We start from the raw sequence: 20,103 nt of genomic DNA, 5'->3' as shown, positions 1-20,103 counted from the left end.
ATTTTTTTTTCCTTTGTGTGCATGGACATAGTTATAAGTGGATAAAATAAATGCGCAGACATCCACACGCTCATTATTGCTGTTTCTTTATGGCACAAATAAACAAAAGATTGTGTCACTGTTGCTAGGTTGTAACATGCAAGATTGTTTTTTTTTTTTTTTTTCTACTTTCTTTTAAATCTTTGAAATGTCACAAGACGAGCAGGATCTCGCACACCCTAAATCTTTTTACATTTTGGTGAGTAAATAATAAAAAAAGAAGTAATCATCACGCACGAACAAGTCATAGATATGAGAAATCACAATTAAAAAACGTCAAGTCGATCGTGACAGGAAAGCGACGAGGGGCCCGACTGTGAAATAATTTAAACATTTGACATTCATCCTTTGAGCAGTTCTATATACACAATATATATTTATATTTGTATAGAAGTAGTGCTTCATTTTGACACAAATAGGGCTGCATTCTGAAGAACGCTGTGCAAATAAGTTTCGTTTTTTCCCCCCCTGTTTTTCTAACATTGAGACGTCACGCAAACGCGCCGTCGCCTCGGAAACGCTGGCTTTTACGTGCTCTCCGCCGCCGCTGCGATCACAAGGTAGGAGAAGAACATTTTTTTTTGTCCATCAAAAAACAAAGAAAAAAAAAAAAAGACAGGAAATGAGCGTGAACATTTTTTTTGTGTTAAAAAGGACTAAAAGACCGAGAGGCCTCAAGAGCGACGACTCTTTGAGGCCGCGGTTGACGGGTGAGCTCCGCTTGGGTTGGTCGGACGCTACGCGGGAGCAGTGACTGGTCGAGGCGGCTGTCGATCAAACCGTGAGTGTGAATCCGTGCGTCAGTGTGTGTTCGTGTGTGTATGTTTAGATGGACTTGGACGAGTCCTGTTTGCTGATGAGCACCTCGAGAAGGCGCAGCTTGGCCTTGAGTCTCTTGTAGGCTCGATACTCTTCCAGCATGGGTTCGCGATCCTCCTTCTGCACGTTCCTAATCAAGAGGAAAAAAGTATACATTCAAGATATGACTGAGGGATTGCAAGCAACAATTTCAAACATATTTATTTAAGATGTCTATGATATTTTCTCATTTTACCGCGACTGATGGAGGAGAATGTATGATGGCTTCTATTGACATACAGTGAAGAAAATAAGTATTTGAACACCCTGCTATATTGCAAAATCATGATGGGGTCTGAAATTTTCATCGTAGGTACATGTCCACTGTGAGAGAGATTAGCTAAAAAGAAAAATCCAGAAATCACAATGTATGATTTTTTTTTTGACCATTTATTCGTGTGATACAGATGCAAATAAGTGTTTGAACACCTGTCTATGCGCTAGAATTCAGACTCTCAAAGACCTGTTAGTCCGCCTTTAAACCAATCCTGAATCATATGCACGTGTGTGAGGTCGTTAGCTGCGTAAAGACACCTGTCCACCCCATACAATCAGTCAGACTCGAACCACAATTGTAACATGGCCAAGACCAAAGAGCTGTCCAAATACACCAGAGACCAAATTGTACAACTCCACACGGCTGGAAAGGGCTACGGAGAAATTGGTGAAAAAAAGGTCCACCCTTGGAGCAATCGTTAAAAAAATGGAGAAGCTAAACATGACGGTCAATCTCAATCGGAGTGGAGCCCCATGCAAGATATCACCTCGTGGGGTCTCAATGATCCTTAGAAAGGTGAGGAATCAGTCCAGGACTACACGACAGGTCTTGGTCAATGACCTGAAAAGAGCGGGGATCACCGTTTCCAAGGTGTCTGTTGGTAATACACAAAGACGTCATGGTATGAAATCATGCATGGCACGGAAGATTCCCCTTCTTAAACCAGCAACTTGTCAAGACCCGTCTTAAGTTTGCCAATGACCATTTGGATGATACAGAGGAGTCATGGGAGAAGGTTTTGTGGTCAGATGAGACCAAAATGGAACTTTTGGGTCATAATTCCACAAACTGTGTTTGGAAGAAGGCGAATGATGAGTTCCATCCCAAGAACACCATCCCTACTGTGAAGCAAGGGGGTGGTCGCATCATGCTTTGGGGGTGTTTTTCTGCACGTGGGACAGGACGACTGCACTGTATTAAGGAGAGGATGACCGCGGCCATGTCTTGTGAGATTTTGGGGAACAACCTCTTTCCCTCAGTCAGAGGATTAAAGATGGGTCGTGGCCCGGTCTTTCAACATGACAATGACCCGAAGCACATAGCCAGGAAAATTAAGGCGTGGCTCCGTAAGAAGCATATCAAGGTTCTCGTCAATCTCCAGACCTAAACCCAATAGAAAATCTTTGGAAAAAGCTGAAACTCTGTGTTTCTCAGCGACAGACCAGAAACCTGTCTGATCAAGAGAAGATCTGTGCGGAGAAGTGACCCAAAATCCCTCCTGCAGTGTGTGCAAACCCTGGTGAAAAACTACAGGAAACATTTGCCCTCTGTAATTGCAAACAAAGACTACTGTACCAAATATTAACATTGGTTTTCTCAGGTGTTCAAATACTTATTTGCAGCTGTATCATACATAAATCATACATTGTGATTTCTAGATTTTTCTTTTTAGATTCTCTCTCTCTCACAGTGGACATGCACCTACGATGAAAACTTCAGACCCCTCCGCGATTTCTAAGTGGGAGAACTTTCAATATAGCAGGGAGTTCAAATACTTATTTTCTACATTGCAGTTGCTGAATTACATGCACATAAAGATGTGATATGACGAAACAAAGAAAGGCATATTGCGTGCGAAGCAGCGTGAGGCGGATAAGATATCACAAAGGTGCAGCTGGAACATTCTGCGCTCCACAATCGTCAGGAACATTTCTGCGCGCTACACTCGTCAGTAGAAGACGTGCTTTGTTTATCGACTCAAGTTTACTATAAAAAATAAATAAATAAGAGTTCGTAGGGATGTGGGAAGAATAGGAAGGAAACTGTACACATATGCATGGATGCAAGGCGGCCCACTAAATAAACGTCTGGCGTACCCACCTCCCATTCCGTTGATAGAACTCTTCCTCAAATTCTCTGATGGCCTTCCTCAGTTTCTTCTTCTCTGCTCTGGCTTTCCACAGCTGCTCCAAAAGCTCTGGCCTAAAACACACACACACACACACACACACCAAGTGATGTCACAGTCATTAGAATGATGTGCGGCGCAAGTGCGTGTGGCGTCCTCACATGGATGAGGCGTTGGAGCTGGACAGCCGAAGGTCCAGCGCCATCTTCCCGGAGCCTTCCTCCATCTTGGTCCTGATGGAGTCGCCCCCTCCCGCAGTGGTGCTGGTCTCCATGGCCATGATGACCTCCGAACTCTGCATCTCACCACCGCTGCTCTCTCCTTCCTCTTCCTCCTCCTCGTCCTCGTCCTCCTCGTTGTAGTCACCCTCGTCCTTCTTCTCTTCCTGCTCGTCTTCTTCTTCGTCTCCTGCCGATCGTTCCTCTTCTTCCTCTTTGACGTCTTCCCAGAAGTGAGCCGTTTCTCCCTCTATGATTGGCTGGAGGGTTTGGGTCCGCCTTTTACTGGACGGAGACACCTGGGGGGACAAAGTGAGAATGCTGCTAATGCTAATCCTGTCCATGCTAAAGATGCTAAGAATGGCAACTATGGCTTGAAAACTCCTTAGTGTTAGTTACTTCGTGTAAATCGCTATAGCAAAAGCTTGAAACCCTTCCTTTGAAACTTTAACATTGACTTAAAAATGCTACGAGAACAACGATGGCTGTATTGTTAATTACCGTAATTCCCATCCTACAGAGCGGACCTGGTTACCACCCTCAGAGAGTACATTTATAAAGGAAATACCATTTGGTAGATACATACGCCGCAGCTCTGTAAAAGCCGCTAGTGCCCACATTGAAACACAAGATATTTACAAAGAAAGATGGTGCACAGAAAGAGGTTAACGCTAGCGCGGCGCTAATGCTAGCCCTAACAGGGCCGGTTAAAATAAACCTTACCGGTAAATATCACTGAGAATCGCGGCTAACACAGCAGCAACAGGCTAGCACAGCGCTAACAGGGCCGGGAAAAGTCAGTTCCTCGGCAGATATATTCCACCGGTCTCATTCTTACCTTTTCTGCTCGAGAGCCCCCTCGCGACCGTAAGAAAAAAATGCCCAAATTAGCCGCAACACCGCATAGAGCGAAGGGTTGAAAGCGTGTGAAAAAAGTCGCGGCTTGTAGGCCGGAAATTACGGTATTCGGAAACAAATAAAGTACTATTATATAACTCCTGTATATTTAATTGCAGCCATAAATCTTTCAATCATGCCCATTGAAAATGACAAAAATTGAGTCAGCCCACTCTACTTCTCGTTTAACTGTTCATAAAATGGCAAGCAAAAGGCGGTCAATAAATATTCATTTTATTAAACGTAAGTCTTATGTGCAGCAGTATTTGTTTGGCATATTCCTTCAAGGGGCGTGGCCAAGGAAGAAAGACGGTACACAGAGAGTTTAAGGCTCGCTAACAGGTAAAAAAAAAAAAAAAAAAAAAATACCAGTAAAAATCACTGAGATTCGGCAGAAGCACACTCGTGCAGCGCTAACAAGGCCGGACTGGTAAAATTCACTTCCTCGGCACATATATTCCACGGGTCTATTACTTTTTCCGCTCGAGTGTCCCCTTGCGGCCATTACAAAAAAAATGCACAAAATAGTCACACTGCCGCATAAACCTCAGGGTTGAAAGCGTGTGAAAAAAGCCGCATTTTGTAGGGTGGAAATTACGGTATGTTGATTACACGAATAGTTATGAGGCTCATGATGCTAATGCTAATTTTGCCAATGGGTGGATACTCACAGTGATGGCGGGTGTGATGGCGACTCGGGTGAGCATCTGTTTGATCAGTCGGTAGCGTTCGTAGAGAGGCTTCACCACCAGACGTTCCTCACGAGTTACCTGGCACGAGACGTCAGAGGCAAGTGAGGATGTGCTACAGTTGTGCTAGCTAGCTTAGCTTACAGGACGTGTTTGGGGATACATCACGCAAAGAAAACACGTTGACTTGGGCTCAGAAGACGAACCATTTTCAAAATGCGTAACTTCTTGGGTACTGCGAATAGGCTTGGCAGTTTGAGAAGTCGAAAATTTTAGAGCAAATTACCTATTGTAATTATGAATAATGATAATGTAAGTATGGCACAGTACTGTATACTACAGTTAATTTTTATGTAAGTTAAAGTATGCGTTAAACGTGGAAGCAATCAGTCAGAGGTCATTTAGGCTCTTTGTCTTAGCAGAAAAAGAAACCTTACTGAGTAGAGTACCGTAATTGCCGGCCTACAGAGCGCACCTGGTGATAAGCCTCGGTACACAGAAAGCGCTAACACAGCGGTGCTAATGCTAACGCGGCGGCGCTAACGCTAGGCCGGGAATTACGGTATATGCAACTCAAACATTTGGCAAATCACCAGATTCGTCCAAGAATATATGGGACGTCTGGAAAGTGACAAGCCACACTAGAATTTTATGAAATATATTTACGAATAGGTGGGACGGAGGACAACTGCTAAGCACACGTGCCTCACAGTCCTGAGGACCGGGGTTCAAATCCTGGCCCCATCTGTGTGGAGTTTTTCTCCAGGTACTCCAATTTATTCCCACATCCGAAAAACACGCGTGGTAGGTTGATTGAAGACTAAATTGCCCGTAGGTGTGAATGTGAATGGTTATGTCCCTTGAGACTGGCTGGCGATCTGTTCAGAGCGCACCCACGACCCCAGTGAGGATAAGTGGTACAGAAAATGCATGGAAATTCACTAATACCAGCCTTAGCCATAGAAATTGCTAATGCACACAAGACAATATCGACGGGAACAAATGCAAAAGGAATGTGTAGGTTGATTTTGTACAATGACAAGTTCAAAACATCACTGCCATGAATTATTGGTGCACATATGGCTTCTTGCTGACTACACTACAGAACCGCGAGTATGACGAATATCAGAAATGGTTAACCCAGGAAATCACCCACCTACACCATATCACGAAAAGCAGGGCATACTAAACAGGCTTGACTGGTGTTGTGTATGTGAATGGCGACCTCAAGTGGACGCCAAAATAACTGCAGTTCTCCAAAGTGCAGTATCACCAATTGTCATGCTCATCAAACTTGTAATTATCGATAGTAATATAAGAAATAATTTGCTGCTTTGTTACATAATTTAGTGTTCAGGGTTCCTGGAACATAACTGCAATAAACAAGGGTTTATTGTATTCATCTATATGAAAACACTGACCACGCTAATAATTCATCACATTTATAAACGGTAATTACACTTGATGGGAAACAAATATTATCCAACACGAACTCAAGTTAATAGGGATGAGAGAACAATGGGCACAACCACTGCTGTTATGAACAGTAATATTCCGATTTCAATAAATATCTGGTCTGCAAAAGTACAGTAAAGCTGTATTCAACTTTCTAGTAGTTTTACAACACATGTACATTGCAAAAAATTACATTATTGTGGAAAAGATGATTTCTTTCAACATGCATACATAATATAGATTTTATTAAACATTTGGGAAAATACTTTGAGGACTAATTCATGCCTAATTTTAACAATTTTTCAGTTTGTTACATAATAATTGTGTTCCTAGAAATGGTGAATTCGCGGTTTATGTCTGCTCTAACCTATGATCATCAAACTTATACAAAACAAAAGTCATATTTAATATTTCAATCGTGTGTCGTGCATCTCTATGGTAATGAACTACCGAACTAATTTAAGTTTTTGATGGTATTCTCATTTATTGCAGTGTGCTTGTATTTCGGTGCAGTGTTACTCTTAAAATGTCAAGAAGACACAAAAGGACTCGTTGTCATAGCGACAACCGCGCGTGTCAACTGACCGGTCGCCCGTGCAGGCCCTCGTAGTGCAGTAGGTTCTTCTGGAGTACGGTCTTCTCACACGACAGCTGCTCTTTTGTCATCTTCTGCCGAGAGCACCAAACAATGGCGTCACGATATCAAGAAATGGTTACGGCCACCTCTCCCGCGCGTCTCACCTTGATGTCGTCGGGCCAGCCGTCCTCTTGCCGCTTGCCGGTCACGCGGCGCTGGATCAGCTCCAGGGTCTCCTCGCGGGTGGGCTGCGGCGCGGCGGACAGCCGGGACGCCGTCTGCTCCAGCGTGGAGCCGAAGCTCTTGGGCAGCGTGTTGCTGCGAGGGCGAGTCTGAGGGCCCAGCTCGCTCTCGGCGCGATGTTTGGCATCTGCGTGGAAAACGAGTCCGAGGTGAACGACTGCTGAGGTCGCGCTGACGACCGCAGATGGAAGAACGAGTCGATGGCAACACGTCAACACAATCATGCAGCACGCGACAGTGTCTCACAAACACACTGAACGTACACAGTAACATGTGAGCCGGCAACATAAGCTGCATTTGATACAGGTATGACAAAGTATTTTGATATCGTAATGGCTTGAAACCTTAGTTTGTTATCACCGCTGGTTGAAAACTACTTCGAAACGATAAAGCTTAGTTCGAAATGCTCGGAAGGCAACGCTCTAACCAGCTGCACCACTGTGCCGCCCTCACAGTTCCGAGGACCGGGGTTCGAATCCTGGCCGCGCCTGTGTGGAGTTTGCATGTTCTCCCCCGTGCCTGCGTGGGTTTACTCCAGGCACTCTGGTTTCTGGTTCTGGTTTGTGCGACTGTCTCTATGTGCCCTGCGGCAACCAGTTCCGGGGGTACCCGGCCTCCTAGCCGATAACAGCTGGGATAGGCTCCAGCACTCCTGCGACCCTTGTGAGGATAAGTGGCTCGGAAGATGGATGGATGTTTAATGAGCAAAACCACGCAGATATAATGAACATTTCAATACACAATGGACAAACTCAATTGGATGTCATTTTTTATGATTATTGGGTTTATTTTGCGTGACTTTAAAATTGTACAGGGTATATTTCTTGAAGAACAGGACCATTATTATACCCTAACCCTTTTCCACAATATGTTGCTGCTTGGCAGAAAATTAGGATTTAGAGGTTTTTGTTAAAAGACAGGATCAAGCAGATTTTGCCCCTAAATATGACACTTTTGTTGTAAAACTGATTGCACTATTAAAAGTTTCATTTCTGAAAATCTCATATTCTTCCACGACTTATCAGCTTCCATTAGTACTGAAATAGGCTACATCAGGCCTTTTAGACACCTCTCCAGAAAAAACTCAATTTATCAAAAAAGAATGATAAATTTAGTTTGTGTTGAATCTGAATCCTTTTTATACACACACACACGCACGCACGCACGCACACACACACGCACGCACGCACACACACACACACACACACACACACACACACACACACACACACACACACACACCACACACACACACACACACACACACACACACACACACACACACACACACACACACACACACCACACACACACTGGAAACCATAAATTTTGTAGTCTTATCACTGAAATGTGAAAATATTGACAAACGTTTGTGCGATTCTGTTGTGTTACATCAACGTTGTCGTCATAAACATCTCTGCGAAAATATAAATGAAAACCTACCCCACTAGCAAACTCGGCTGATATCACACACAACAAAACATTACACACAGACTCTGTCACACACACACAGACATACACGGACACACAAACACACACACACACACACACACACACGTGTTCACATGAAGGAAGCGGGATGCTCTCACAGCGCCACCTGACAGTGGATGAGTCTACTTACTGGCGCGCTGCTACTTACTGAGGTGACACGTGCCCGAGTGGGGGGCGAGTGTGCAATGTGCGAGGGGCGAGGGGGCGGGCGGCGCGGGGTGGGGCCTGTGTGAGTGGAGCACAGCCTGGTGCCTCAGCGTGCTCCTGGGAAAAAGGTGGTGCTGGCGTCCTGGGTCGGTCGGCCAGTCGGGGTGTGGGGGTGGGGGGGGGGAGGCGAGAGAGGGAGGAAAGCGGAGAGTGGGTTCTCGGGTTATTCACAAGACAAATGCGGGGCGGGAGGGTGGTTAGCGGTCGCCGAGCTAAGGCAGACCGCAAGGTCGGCCGCCACGTGTCAAGTGTGATGACATCCACGCCACAAGTTTTACGTGCTTGCAATTTCACAGACGTCCCACTGAAGGGTGGACGTGTGAGAGCCGCTGGTTTAGTTCTGCATTCATGCAGCGTGTTAGCACATCTGTGAGTGTGTGTGTGAGTGTGTATGTGTCTTTGGCTATGGCACAAAACACTCACAGCTCATACGATTCGCCACGCGTACATAAATGTGAGATGTCTACCTTTAATCTGCCGGCGGATCTTGGTGAGGTCGGTCATCCACTTGAGGACTTTGGTGTTGGATGCCTTGTCGCCGTGAGAAGGCTGCATAAAGGATGTGATGACAAAATGGAGATAAAGAAGAGCATGGACTGTAAACATGTACCACAGACAGGGCTTACAGATGACTTGATAAAAAAGAAATGCACAGCAAAAAAAACTTGGCTCCACTCTGATAGACGAAAGAACTCACTATCAGTTGCCTTGTATCACTTCAACAATACTTTGACGCCAATTACTAATTTCCTTTTAACAGGACTTTATATTCCAGAGGAGAAAAAAAAAGCTTCAGAAGGGAATTGTCAAATTGACAGTGGGAGGGAATTGTCAAATTGACAGTGGGTTAACGGCAGCGTTCCCTCTAAGCTGTGCAACTGCGCATTTGCGCACACTCAGCGCAGAGGAAATCAGATCCAGTGCAGTGAACTATTGCCTGAATTGAACTGCCTCTGACAAAGAGCTGCTGCTCAGCCACACCAGGCCACAAAGTACTTCCTCGTTTACCTGACACCGCCCCCCCTCCATTTTAAAGGGGAACACTCATAAGTACAAACACGGGGATTTGTGAATAATAGAAGAAAATGTGGTGAAACTGGACAAGATTTTCTCTTTTTTGAGTGGGAAAGGTCTGGTCTGAAGCTAAAGTAGAAAGTACAGGATGAGATGGTGTATAATGTTAAAATCCCACCTTGGCACAGCCTGATTGAGGATGAAAGCGCAGATGATACAGTGCACAAAAAGCTAATTATGTATTTTAAATATAGTAGGCAACATAACATTAACCCTAAAACAGTTTGGGAGAATCATTCACCTTTCAACATGCATTGCGAAATATTATCTGCAAGCAATAATTTAGTTTTTACACCAAGAAAAACAGACAGGGATATCATTGTGGGTTAAAAAAAAAAAAACAAAACAAAAGCGACATTTCAAATTTATAGTTAATAGTTGGCTTGGTATGTATTTGTATTGTAATGTATTTTTTTTGTGTTTGGTGACATTTTTAGTGTAAATTGGCAAAAACACAAAATTGTTCTTAAAAATGTTCTGATGGGAATGTAATTTGAACCTTTTAATGAGCCGTGTAACTTCAATGGATGACACTGAATGACCGCAGTGCGCACGTCTGATGTTGCTCACAGTGGTCAAAGGGGGCGCTCACGGGCTCAGTGTGTTTGCTAAGACATAAAAAATTCGAGGGATAATTGGTTCACGGTATTCCATTTTAGCATAAGTCTTTCAAATAAAAAAAAAATGGAAAAAGAGCAATGCGCTGAATAATTTCCAGTATAAGTCACAATATTTATTATGCTATGTGTTATGTTTTGCTTGTCACTGATGGGATTATTGTACCTTGTAGTTTTTCTCCTTCTCAAATTGCTCCTCAAACTGTTTGATCTTCTTTTTGAGGTGTTGAAGTTTCCTGGTGAGTTGGTGCGTCACTGAGTCGGATCCTCGAAGTGCCTCCTTGGAGCCGAACGACGCTCGCCTTGGCCTGAGGGACAATGCGTTAAGTCAGCCAGGAAGGGTGGTGGGAAGTATGTACAAATAATTTCTTCAAAGTTTAAAATTTAGTCCAATTTATTTGAGTATTTTGTTTTTGAAGACTTCCTTTTTAAATTCAGAGCTTGGGGTCTTCCAAGATGGGAGAAAAAAAAAAAAAAACGGACAGGAAGCATTAATGATGATGAAATATTCAGAGAACTACAGTTGAACTTTTGTTAAATGCCATAATAATGCAAAAGAGAATCTTGGAGAATTTTATATTATTTTCTTCAAGGTAAAAAATTTACATCCACAAAAAAAGTCTTTAAAGAACATGGGGCAGTCCAAATGATAAGGTCTAGCTTTTGGAGCTCCTGGTAGGTTCACTGACAAAAGTGAGTTACCGTAATTTCCGGCCTATAAGCCGCAGCTTTTCTTCCACACGTGCGGTGATGGGGCTAATGTGTTCATTTTTTTCTAACGGCTACAAGGGGGCACTCGAGCGGAAAAGGTAAGAGTGAGACCAGTGGAATATATGTGCCGAGGAAGGGACTTTTACCGGTCCGGCCCTGTTAGCGTTGCGCTAGCATGTTACTGCCGTGTCTCAAGTGATTTTTACTAGTATGTTATTTTTTTAACTGGCCCTGTTAGCGCAACGGCGCGAGCATTAAACTCTCTGTGTACCATCTTTGTAAATATCTTGTGTTTCAATGTGGGCACTTGCGGCTTTTACACGGCTGCGGCGTATGCATGTACCAAATGGTATTTCCTTTACAAATGTACTGGGTGAGGCTTAAAACTACGAATTACGGTATATGTACTTCACCTGTGTGCTTTGGTGGGCGAGGTGGCATCAGCGTCCTGGTGCAGGAAGCGCTGGGCGCCGTGCACGCCAAAGTCCAGGAAGCGTCGCGCCAGGTGGTGCGGGTGCGAGCGGGAGGACGAGGGCGAGGCGTCCTCCCGCCCGCCCTCGCCGCTTCCATCGTCCCCATCATCGTCCTCCTCCAGGGGCAGCAGTGGGAGGGGAACCATCCGGCCCGCCAGCGGGGACAGCTGAGCCTCGCCGCTCTCGCTCTCTTCCTGCCAAGACTTGAAGGCTGGAACCGGATCTGCAGGAGGACATGAGTGGCTTACACGTTCATTCGTTGCTGTCAAGACAACTGGGGAGGGATTGCGGTATTAGGGGGAATATAGACGTGAAAATCTGCCATTGTAAGAAGAGCAAAGAAACAGGAACCAGAACATCAACTCTCCCGCAGAAAGTTTCCATAAGAGAGCAGAATGATAGGAGAGAAAAGGGGTGGAAGGGTGAAGTCATTTTCCGGAGAGGTGCTGTCTCACATGTACAACCACTCACCTTGGCCTTCCTTCTGCAGGTGCATACATGAGAAGTCTATGGGAGGGAGGTGGACATGAGGGGGAGGTGGTGCTGTTTGGATGGGGGGGAGGAGCAGGAGAGGAAAAGGAGGAGAAGACTGCAGTGAGCTCCATCGGTCAGCAACGTATTACCCTGCTCCACTCCAAATATTAGTGAAGTCTCATGGAAGCGCATTCAAATGAGCTGCCTGTCACGACATAAAACTAGCATAGATAGATCAACGACGACAGTTTTAGCAAATGATTTTCAGACCAAGTGAAATTGGGTAATTTCCCACGGCATACTGATGATATCAAAAGTGCTCACGAATTGCTAATTGTGACCGGGGTTCTGCAACTGTGACTGAATCTTTAAATGTTTTATTTTTTAATTTGATCATTTTTCAACCTAATTCTAAATTTGTAACAAAATAAAAAAAAAACATGTATTTGTCTCTCAAAATATGCGTCACACCTTCTAACATGCGACACCCGCCATCAATATTTCTTTAGGTGTGGTACTCAATTGCTGGTAGGTAAACCATGGATAAATGTAAGATTTTTTTTTAAGAAAATAGAATTATTAATGCACCGTGACATTAACTTAATTAACTACAAACATCACTCATTTAGTCACACAGATGACAGCTTACAATGGACCTTTCCGACCTGTCAATCACCCGTACAATAATAGCCAATCAGCTTGCCGCATTGTTTTAACCCCTGGTTTGACACGCCCCGTATTGTCCCAAAAGCAATGCTATTTGTCAGTAGTGTGCGGTTGGAAAAGTTAATGTTACGAAGAAAATGGTCCTTCGATGCGCTTGGGGAACGTGCAATTCTGATGAAAGATATCTTGCTAGCTCACAAGGGGCCCGGTTGATTCATTTTCCAAAGCCTGAAACCCAGATGGAGAAGTGTCTACGATGGATTAAAGCTTGTGGAAGACCGCACGTACAACTAAATGTGAACTTTTTTTTTTTTTTTTTTTTTTGCATCAATTGCCAACGTTTCGCTCTAACTCTGACATTGCGTCCTGCTCCGTCCAAAATCTTAATTCCTTGTACATATCCTTGCGTGAAATAGTCGAGACCTCTCTGTAGAACTCTCTTGGACAGGTTTGACGCATTTGGGGAAAAAAACATACCGCAATATTATCTGGAATAGAGAATCGACTTCAAAACTGTTCAGTTCGGTCGCCATTTTGGAAGCTTGCGGGACATGCAAATGTAGCTAAGTGGGGCGCAGCTTAAGATCGCCAGCCGGAAAGGTCCATTGTGTGACAATGACATGACATCTACGTCCCTGAAGTGCCGACGCTGCATGTTGACAATTACATTAACCTATCTTTGCTATTATTTTACATATATAGATTTTCTATTGTTAGTTGAAAAAGTTAACAGCTAACTGCATAGTCCACGTGTGATTAAAATTATATTTGGTTTGAATTGTGTATATAAGCTAATAACGATCCAGACATTTATCACACTGCTGTCTCCTGCTTGCCAGACGGACTTGCACTGAAATCTTCCATCAAGCTGATGTTTGCAGTCAGGCTACCTGCTGGTGGCCACAAGTTAGCTCGTCCTCAGCTGAAAGAGCACCCATCGATTGAGCGGGGCGTTTTGGTGACATTTTGTGACGTGAATTAAAAGCAAATAGTCGATCGAGACTAGGCGCTCTACGAGGGTGTCTGTTTAGTGTGGTCACACACCGTCCCACTGGTGGTTTGGGAAGAGCTGGATGTGGGGAGTGTGGTCACTGCTTGACATTTGGCTGGTGTTGGCATTCTGGTCGCATGAAGAAATGTCCTAAAAGGGAGAACAAGAGAAAATATGCATGGAGAATATGATGGGGAAAAAAAAATTAAATGTTCCCTATTACACTTTGTGGTTTAGTCTAAATATTTATTTTCCGTCAAAAAGTGACTTTCACATGGAACATTAAAGAACTGTGCAGGACAAATAAAATGTATATTTTCATAAAGTAGAAGCTGACCATGCAAAAGATTTCAAGTTTTCCAATTCCAATTTACAGCCAGAGAATTGTTTGCCCATTAACTGAATCAGAATCAGAATGTTTTGATCACTTTACAAACCAAAATAACGACGCAGTGTCAAAACTGATCCCCCTGCGCACTCCCATGACTGCAGCAGTAGGCTGTAAACACTCGCTTCTGTTGCGTGCTGCTGCTAATCGCGCTGCTCGCATCAACCTAACTTTACACCTTTCTACTGACGTCATGTGATTGGTTCAGCGCGAAGCAATTCGCATGATAATTGGCTATTCAAACTGTCAGAACATGGAAGAACCGTCGTAGCCGCAAAACAGTGTGACTGCGACGCCCACAGAGCATGCCACTTTGTCCTCGGTGGAACGTACGATCTTTTATCCAGAAAAACGCGCACGAGTTGCATATTTGCTACAATATCGTGGTCCGGCCATTTTGTTTTGGCTACAAATGACTGCCAGTTACAAATTACATTATGTTACATGTTTTATGACAATAAACACTTTTATGTGTTACAAAACATCTATTACATAAAATGAGCGTGTTAACTTACACAACTTGTGGAATCACTGGGCTGATTGTCCCCCCTGCAAGCACAAAACAAATATCAAATGATCACAACTCCGCAGTAATGCTTACTTTATAACAGTGGACTGTGCACGCATCGCAGTCATATTTGTTTTGGACCAACTGTTGAGCGGGGCAGTCTGCATCGCGTGGCTGTACGAATTAAATCAGTGAGCCATCTTGCAAATTTATCCTAAAGATCGCTTCAACAAATGTATTTTGGGAACAAAAAAAAAAAAAAAAACTGCTGCTTTAACAACTGCAGGAGTGAATTCAGATGAAGTGATCGTGATCATATGAAGGGTGGAAGGAGTCCCGAGAAATATCTACTGTATGCCGCATCTGCCGCCGCTGACTGAGTGAGTACGAACTAAAAAAGAGGTAGTCTGCAGTGCCTCCAAGATGTGAGACACGCTCTCTAAACCAAACTAAGACGAGCAGAGAATCCCTACCTGGCGCCGCTGATGTTGTTCTCGGAATCTCGGAGAGCATCCAGCTCCATTCCGGGACACTCCTCTAGAGACCCCAGTGCATCCTGGGAGAAAAAAAGAACAGAGACCAATCACGCTATGTTGTCTTGAATCCAAATCATGCCTTGAAGAGACTCCTTCCTCTCTCACTTGTGTCTCTTTCTGTTCTTCTTTTTGCTGAAGCTCACGACGGCAACCAGCAGGCTGCGCTGCGTCACTGCATGAGGCCAGAGGGAGGTTACAAGGAGAAGTTGAACCTGTGTCTGACATATGAGGGCTGTCGGTCTCACCCTTGTTGGCTCTCAAAGTTACCGAGGTCCTGGTCAATAGAGGATTTGAGTTCAAAGAAATGGTGCTCCACCGCTGCCCTGATTGTTCGCTCGATGATCCTGAAGAGATGCAAAAAAATGGTCAAAACCAGTCCCTTGATACTCAACATGTATTTTACAATTCTTGAGTTAAGTTACAGATGTTACATGACATTAGGTTATGTTTCACTGCTTTAATTATGATGACCGTAGAGCAGGGGAGCTCAATGCGTCGATCGCGATCGACTAGCTTAATTATGTTTTGCAATATTGGCTCATGCGGTTATGCAAGGCGCACAAACATACAACTACACATAAAAAAATCCTCAATATACTTTAAAAGAAATATGTTTTGCATTTTTGTAGTGGGTAGATCTTTGTGACTTGGTCAATCTAAAAAAAAAAAAAAACAAAAAAAAACCAAACCAAAAAAATAAACGTCAGACCCCCCCCACGTCAATTACGAGAGGCTGGATGCTTGAGAAGTAGAACTTGGGTTTAAAAAAAAAAAAAAAAAAAAGTCTGGGCACATGTGCCCTAGAGGAAAACAGTAACATGACAACACACATTTTTAAAAAGCTCTTAAAATATGTATATTCAGGTGAAACTAAATTGTCCTTTCCGCTTGTATGGGTAATTTTTTTTCAACGTTTACTTCTTCCTCTTTGAACTACACATTCTATTTTTGACCAACTTCATGTGTGTGTTTTGAGGACCATGACGAACTCATCCTCTGGCGCTAAAGAGCGCCGAGCCAGACTTTACAAGGTAACAATCCTCATCCTTCCACACACCTTTTCCAGAAAGTTGATCCGGAAGATCTACTGGGATTTTGGGCCCGTCTTGGTACACGTGATGAGAACATGGTGTCGTAATATTGTGTATACAGCTGTCTGCTAAATGCCGTCTTGAGCCTTCGCTTAAGACGACGGACACATCCAGACTTGGCCTGACAAAGCGATGTGCAGGCTGACAATTCATGTGAGTGCTTAGTTTTTCCCTCCCATTTTGTTTTGTGATCACGCCACTTTCAACCTGACACTTTTATTTCTGTCTTCACACCTTATTTAACAGTTTCTGTCATACCATTGACCATCCTCCTCCTCAACCCAGAGATGACATCGAATGTGAACAATTAATATCACAATTAAAGTTGGCAGTAATATCGTGATACCCTTCAAAGAAATATGAGTGATTTGCTACCGGTGCGACGGTCTGAACGATCCCCGTGCTGAAAAATCTTGTGATTACTGCGCATGCGCATATATTTTATAAACTTTCGGGCAGTCTGAAACATCCCCATCCATGCTTCTTCAACATGTGCCATTCGACAACATGTCGCTGCACACGTACATATATGTGTATATCTTTTTAAATCAACTTTTATTTCAAGGTTAGGGTTAGTGCTACACTCGCATAAAGATTGATATAACGTATGTTAGGTCCCTCTGTGTGGAAGAAGGGGAACTATGAGATCAAGGGATTTCCCAGTACATGTCCACTACGTACCCAGAATTCCTCTGTTAGTAATGGATGTGCATTAATCACAAGGAGATTTTTCAGCACAGGAGATCGCTCAGATCGTCACACCGGGAAGAGCGCGAGACAAAATATTAGGTACATTTGCTAATCACACCCAAAGCTATGATTCTGAAAATATTCATGAAAAAGTTTATATTTTTATATTGAAGAAAATACACAAAAACTACATTGAAAATATGAGAAAAATAATAAAATACTAAAAATGTGAAAACATGAAGACTGGAATACAAACATCCTAGAAACTTAAAAAAATAATACTCACTTTTTTTTCTAAAACAAACTAAAAATAGAAAATAGCTTTGTGAAAAAAACCCACATATGACAACTGGATGGAAAATCCCAAAATATATAATTTTATATACATAAATACCACAAAACTACATTAACTGGGGGAAAAAATGAAATACAAAAATATTTTTTAAAAAATCTATTTTTTTTTTAAATATTTTAATTAAAAAACTATATGCTCCAGACCACCTGGGCTGTCTCATTACATTGTATGTGCTCGTAGGCACTAGCCGTGTATCTTTTATTATACCCGTGTGTGTGTGTGTTGTGCGTTTGTGCCCGGATTGTATGCGTCCTTACTCTGCAGAGTCAGCAGGCAGCATGGGCACCGGGGAGAGATGGGAGCTGCAGAGAAACGCACAAGACAACGCAGTTAGAACATCACGTTCTCTCGCTGCAGACACCGAATGACCTTGCCAAGTATGCGCGTACGTGGGAGTCAAAACAGGAAGCAGAATCAGGACGTTTACAAGGATGCTCACAAAGGGGCACAAAGGCGTATACGAAGGCGCACACAAAGTCAGCGGCGCCATTCTGGGCGGGCGCATTGTTATTTTGGCTATAGTGTATTGCTAATCAGATACAAGGCGAAAAGCTGTGTGAGGGTGTGTGCACGCTAGTGAGGTCACATTGGCACAGTTGTTCTTTTTACACAGCTGAGAAGTGGCAGTTGATGCTAGCAAACGCACACCGGGCCGCATTCCAGGGCGGCACATTTACGTAACAATGCAAGGTCACTGTTAGTATAGAGGAGTGCACAAGTTCAAGTACACACTCAAGAGTAGAGAGAAAAGACTCATGAAATTGGACGTTGACAGCATTTTATGTACATATTTAAAATTATCCAACATCAAGAGCGAGGCAATCTTGGAGAAAGAAGCTAAACGTGTGCTATGTTGCCAAATAAAAATATTGGCATAGAACCTATTCAACTATTGGAACACTTACAAACAAAGAAAATGAAAAACTATGATTATTTTACTTATATAAAACCTAATGATCTGCCATCTCAATATCGTTAGGACCAAATGACTTTTTCTTGGTGGGCCCAGAGGGGCCTCCTTACCTCCACCACATCCCTGACAAACAAAGACAACCATTCTAAGTGGACCCTCGCAGTAACAGCAGTCTTTATGAGAGGGCGCTGTGGAGTACAGATTGGGCCATGATAGGCCCCTCACATGAAAAATAATAAACAGTACATGCAAAAAAAAAAAAAAGCACAAGTGATGACCCCTAAAAAGCTTTATAATTGCATAAGGATAATTTCAATGACAAACTATGCCCCCCCCAAAAAAAACAAAAAAAACCAAATGCACCTTACTTGGATGTAGACATGTAGCTAAGACTCTCAAAGAACCCAAAGTACACTTCTGTAATACTGCTCCTCCTGTATAAACAAAGCTCTCAGTCGAGATATCACTTTAACATGCGGTACTTCCTCGGATCAACTAAAAACTAGAACGGTAACACGAACACACAAAATTCGCGTGAGGTGGCAATAAGTGGTCGAACATCCCAAATGCGCCACAATTCAGCAACATTCCAAGATGTCCCCCACATGACATCACGCAATGAAGGACCTCCCAAACTTTTGCGCTCAAGGTCCACACTTGATATTGAAAAACGACATGGGCCACATAACATCATTCTTGATAAACAAATAATTGAATAAATTATTTAATGAGATGAATAAAAATACCAAGACTACAAGAAAATGTTGAAAATTGAATCATTTTTTTTTCCAATTTGTGTACTTCAGTACACAAATGTAAAATTGAATTACTAATTGGTTTTACAATTTAAAAAGGTCTTTAAACAAACCATTCCAGTTTTAAAAAATACATTTTTGAATAAAAACAAAAAAAGTTGAATGTATATGTAAAATTATTATACCAGTTATTCTTTTCTTTTTACAATTAAGCAATGATAAAGGTAAAATAGAAAGTTAGCGGTCCCCCCCCCCTTTCTTTTTTTTTTTTTTTTTTTTAATATAAACACAGTTTCTGGGCAGGAGTTGGAAATTTGAAACAGGTTTAAGATAATCGAAAATTTTAAGTCCAGAGAATCGTTTTCTGAAAGTATCAGATTTTTATCTCTGCAAAATTTAATTTGGTCCAGGGTTAAGAGTGTTTGCCTCCCAGTTCTGAGGACCACGGTTCAAATCCCGGCCCCGCCTGTGTGTAGTTTACATGTTCTCCATGTGCCTGCGTGGGTTTTCTCCAGGCACTTCGGTTTCCTACCACATCCCTAAAGTGACTCTAAATTGCCCCTCGGTGTGATTGGGAGTGTAACTGCTGTCTGTCTCTATGTGCCCTACGATTGGCTGGCAACCAGTTTAGTGTGAACCCTGCCTCCTGCCCGTTGACAGCTGGGATAGGCTCCAGCACTCCCGAGACCCTTATGAGGATAAGCAGCCCAGAAAATGGATAGATTAACCATTGAGCGAGTAATTGAAAAAAATAACAACTTTGGGGTGAAAAAGAAAATTCAACAAATATTACAGGACAGGTAAATAAATGCTCAATGGGCCGGAGTCAAAAACATAAGCTGTATGGAAAATCAATTCTCATCCCAAACAAAAAGCGAGGAAATCCCATTCCAAAGTAATTTAGCATCCATAATTAAGAGATGTCATATAATTCATTCATTCATTTCCGAGTTACACAACCGGCATGTTTACCTCTGCAGCAGCACGTCGCAGGACATCCTCATTGTTGCTCTTAGCAGAGAATTTGACCACCAAAAGATAAAAATCCAGTTTACTACTGC

The 20,103-nt window shown here is 43.0% G+C and overlaps 1 protein-coding gene across 4 annotated transcripts in view; it reads right to left on the bottom strand.

Moving 5' to 3' along the window:
* Positions 1-69: 69 nt before the first annotated feature.
* The window catches only part of fam13b (family with sequence similarity 13 member B), a 61,781-nt gene continuing 41,747 nt past the window's right edge, over positions 70-20,103 (bottom strand). Inside the window, exons 8-24 of one of the 4 annotated variants that reach the window (XM_061835325.1) lie at positions 17,632-17,676; positions 15,484-15,582; positions 15,344-15,410; positions 15,176-15,258; positions 14,710-14,743; positions 13,860-13,956; positions 12,147-12,218; positions 11,616-11,898; positions 10,658-10,799; positions 9,268-9,349; positions 8,742-8,882; positions 7,024-7,229; positions 6,868-6,948; positions 4,810-4,908; positions 3,185-3,540; positions 2,996-3,097; positions 70-988 (exon numbers count right to left, since the gene is read on the bottom strand). In XM_061835325.1, the coding sequence (XP_061691309.1) occupies positions 865-988; positions 2,996-3,097; positions 3,185-3,540; positions 4,810-4,908; positions 6,868-6,948; positions 7,024-7,229; positions 8,742-8,882; positions 9,268-9,349; positions 10,658-10,799; positions 11,616-11,898; positions 12,147-12,218; positions 13,860-13,956; positions 14,710-14,743; positions 15,176-15,258; positions 15,344-15,410; positions 15,484-15,582; positions 17,632-17,676 (2,113 nt within the window). In that variant the 3' untranslated portion in view covers positions 70-864. Of the gene's footprint in view, positions 989-2,995; positions 3,098-3,184; positions 3,541-4,809; positions 4,909-6,867; positions 6,952-7,023; positions 7,230-8,741; positions 8,883-9,267; positions 9,350-10,657; positions 10,800-11,615; positions 11,899-12,146; positions 12,219-13,859; positions 13,957-14,709; positions 14,744-15,175; positions 15,259-15,343; positions 15,411-15,483; positions 15,583-17,631; positions 17,677-20,103 lie in introns of all 4 variants that reach the window. The other 3 variants (XM_061835324.1, XM_061835326.1, XM_061835327.1) reach the window with 3 other exon arrangements.

Source organism: Syngnathoides biaculeatus, chromosome 11 (genome assembly GCF_019802595.1).
Source record: "Syngnathoides biaculeatus isolate LvHL_M chromosome 11, ASM1980259v1, whole genome shotgun sequence".
NCBI classification, from domain to species: domain Eukaryota; kingdom Metazoa; phylum Chordata; class Actinopteri; order Syngnathiformes; family Syngnathidae; genus Syngnathoides; species Syngnathoides biaculeatus.
Note: the sequence above shows the minus strand (reverse complement) of the source record. Positions and strands in the feature narration are given on the sequence as shown.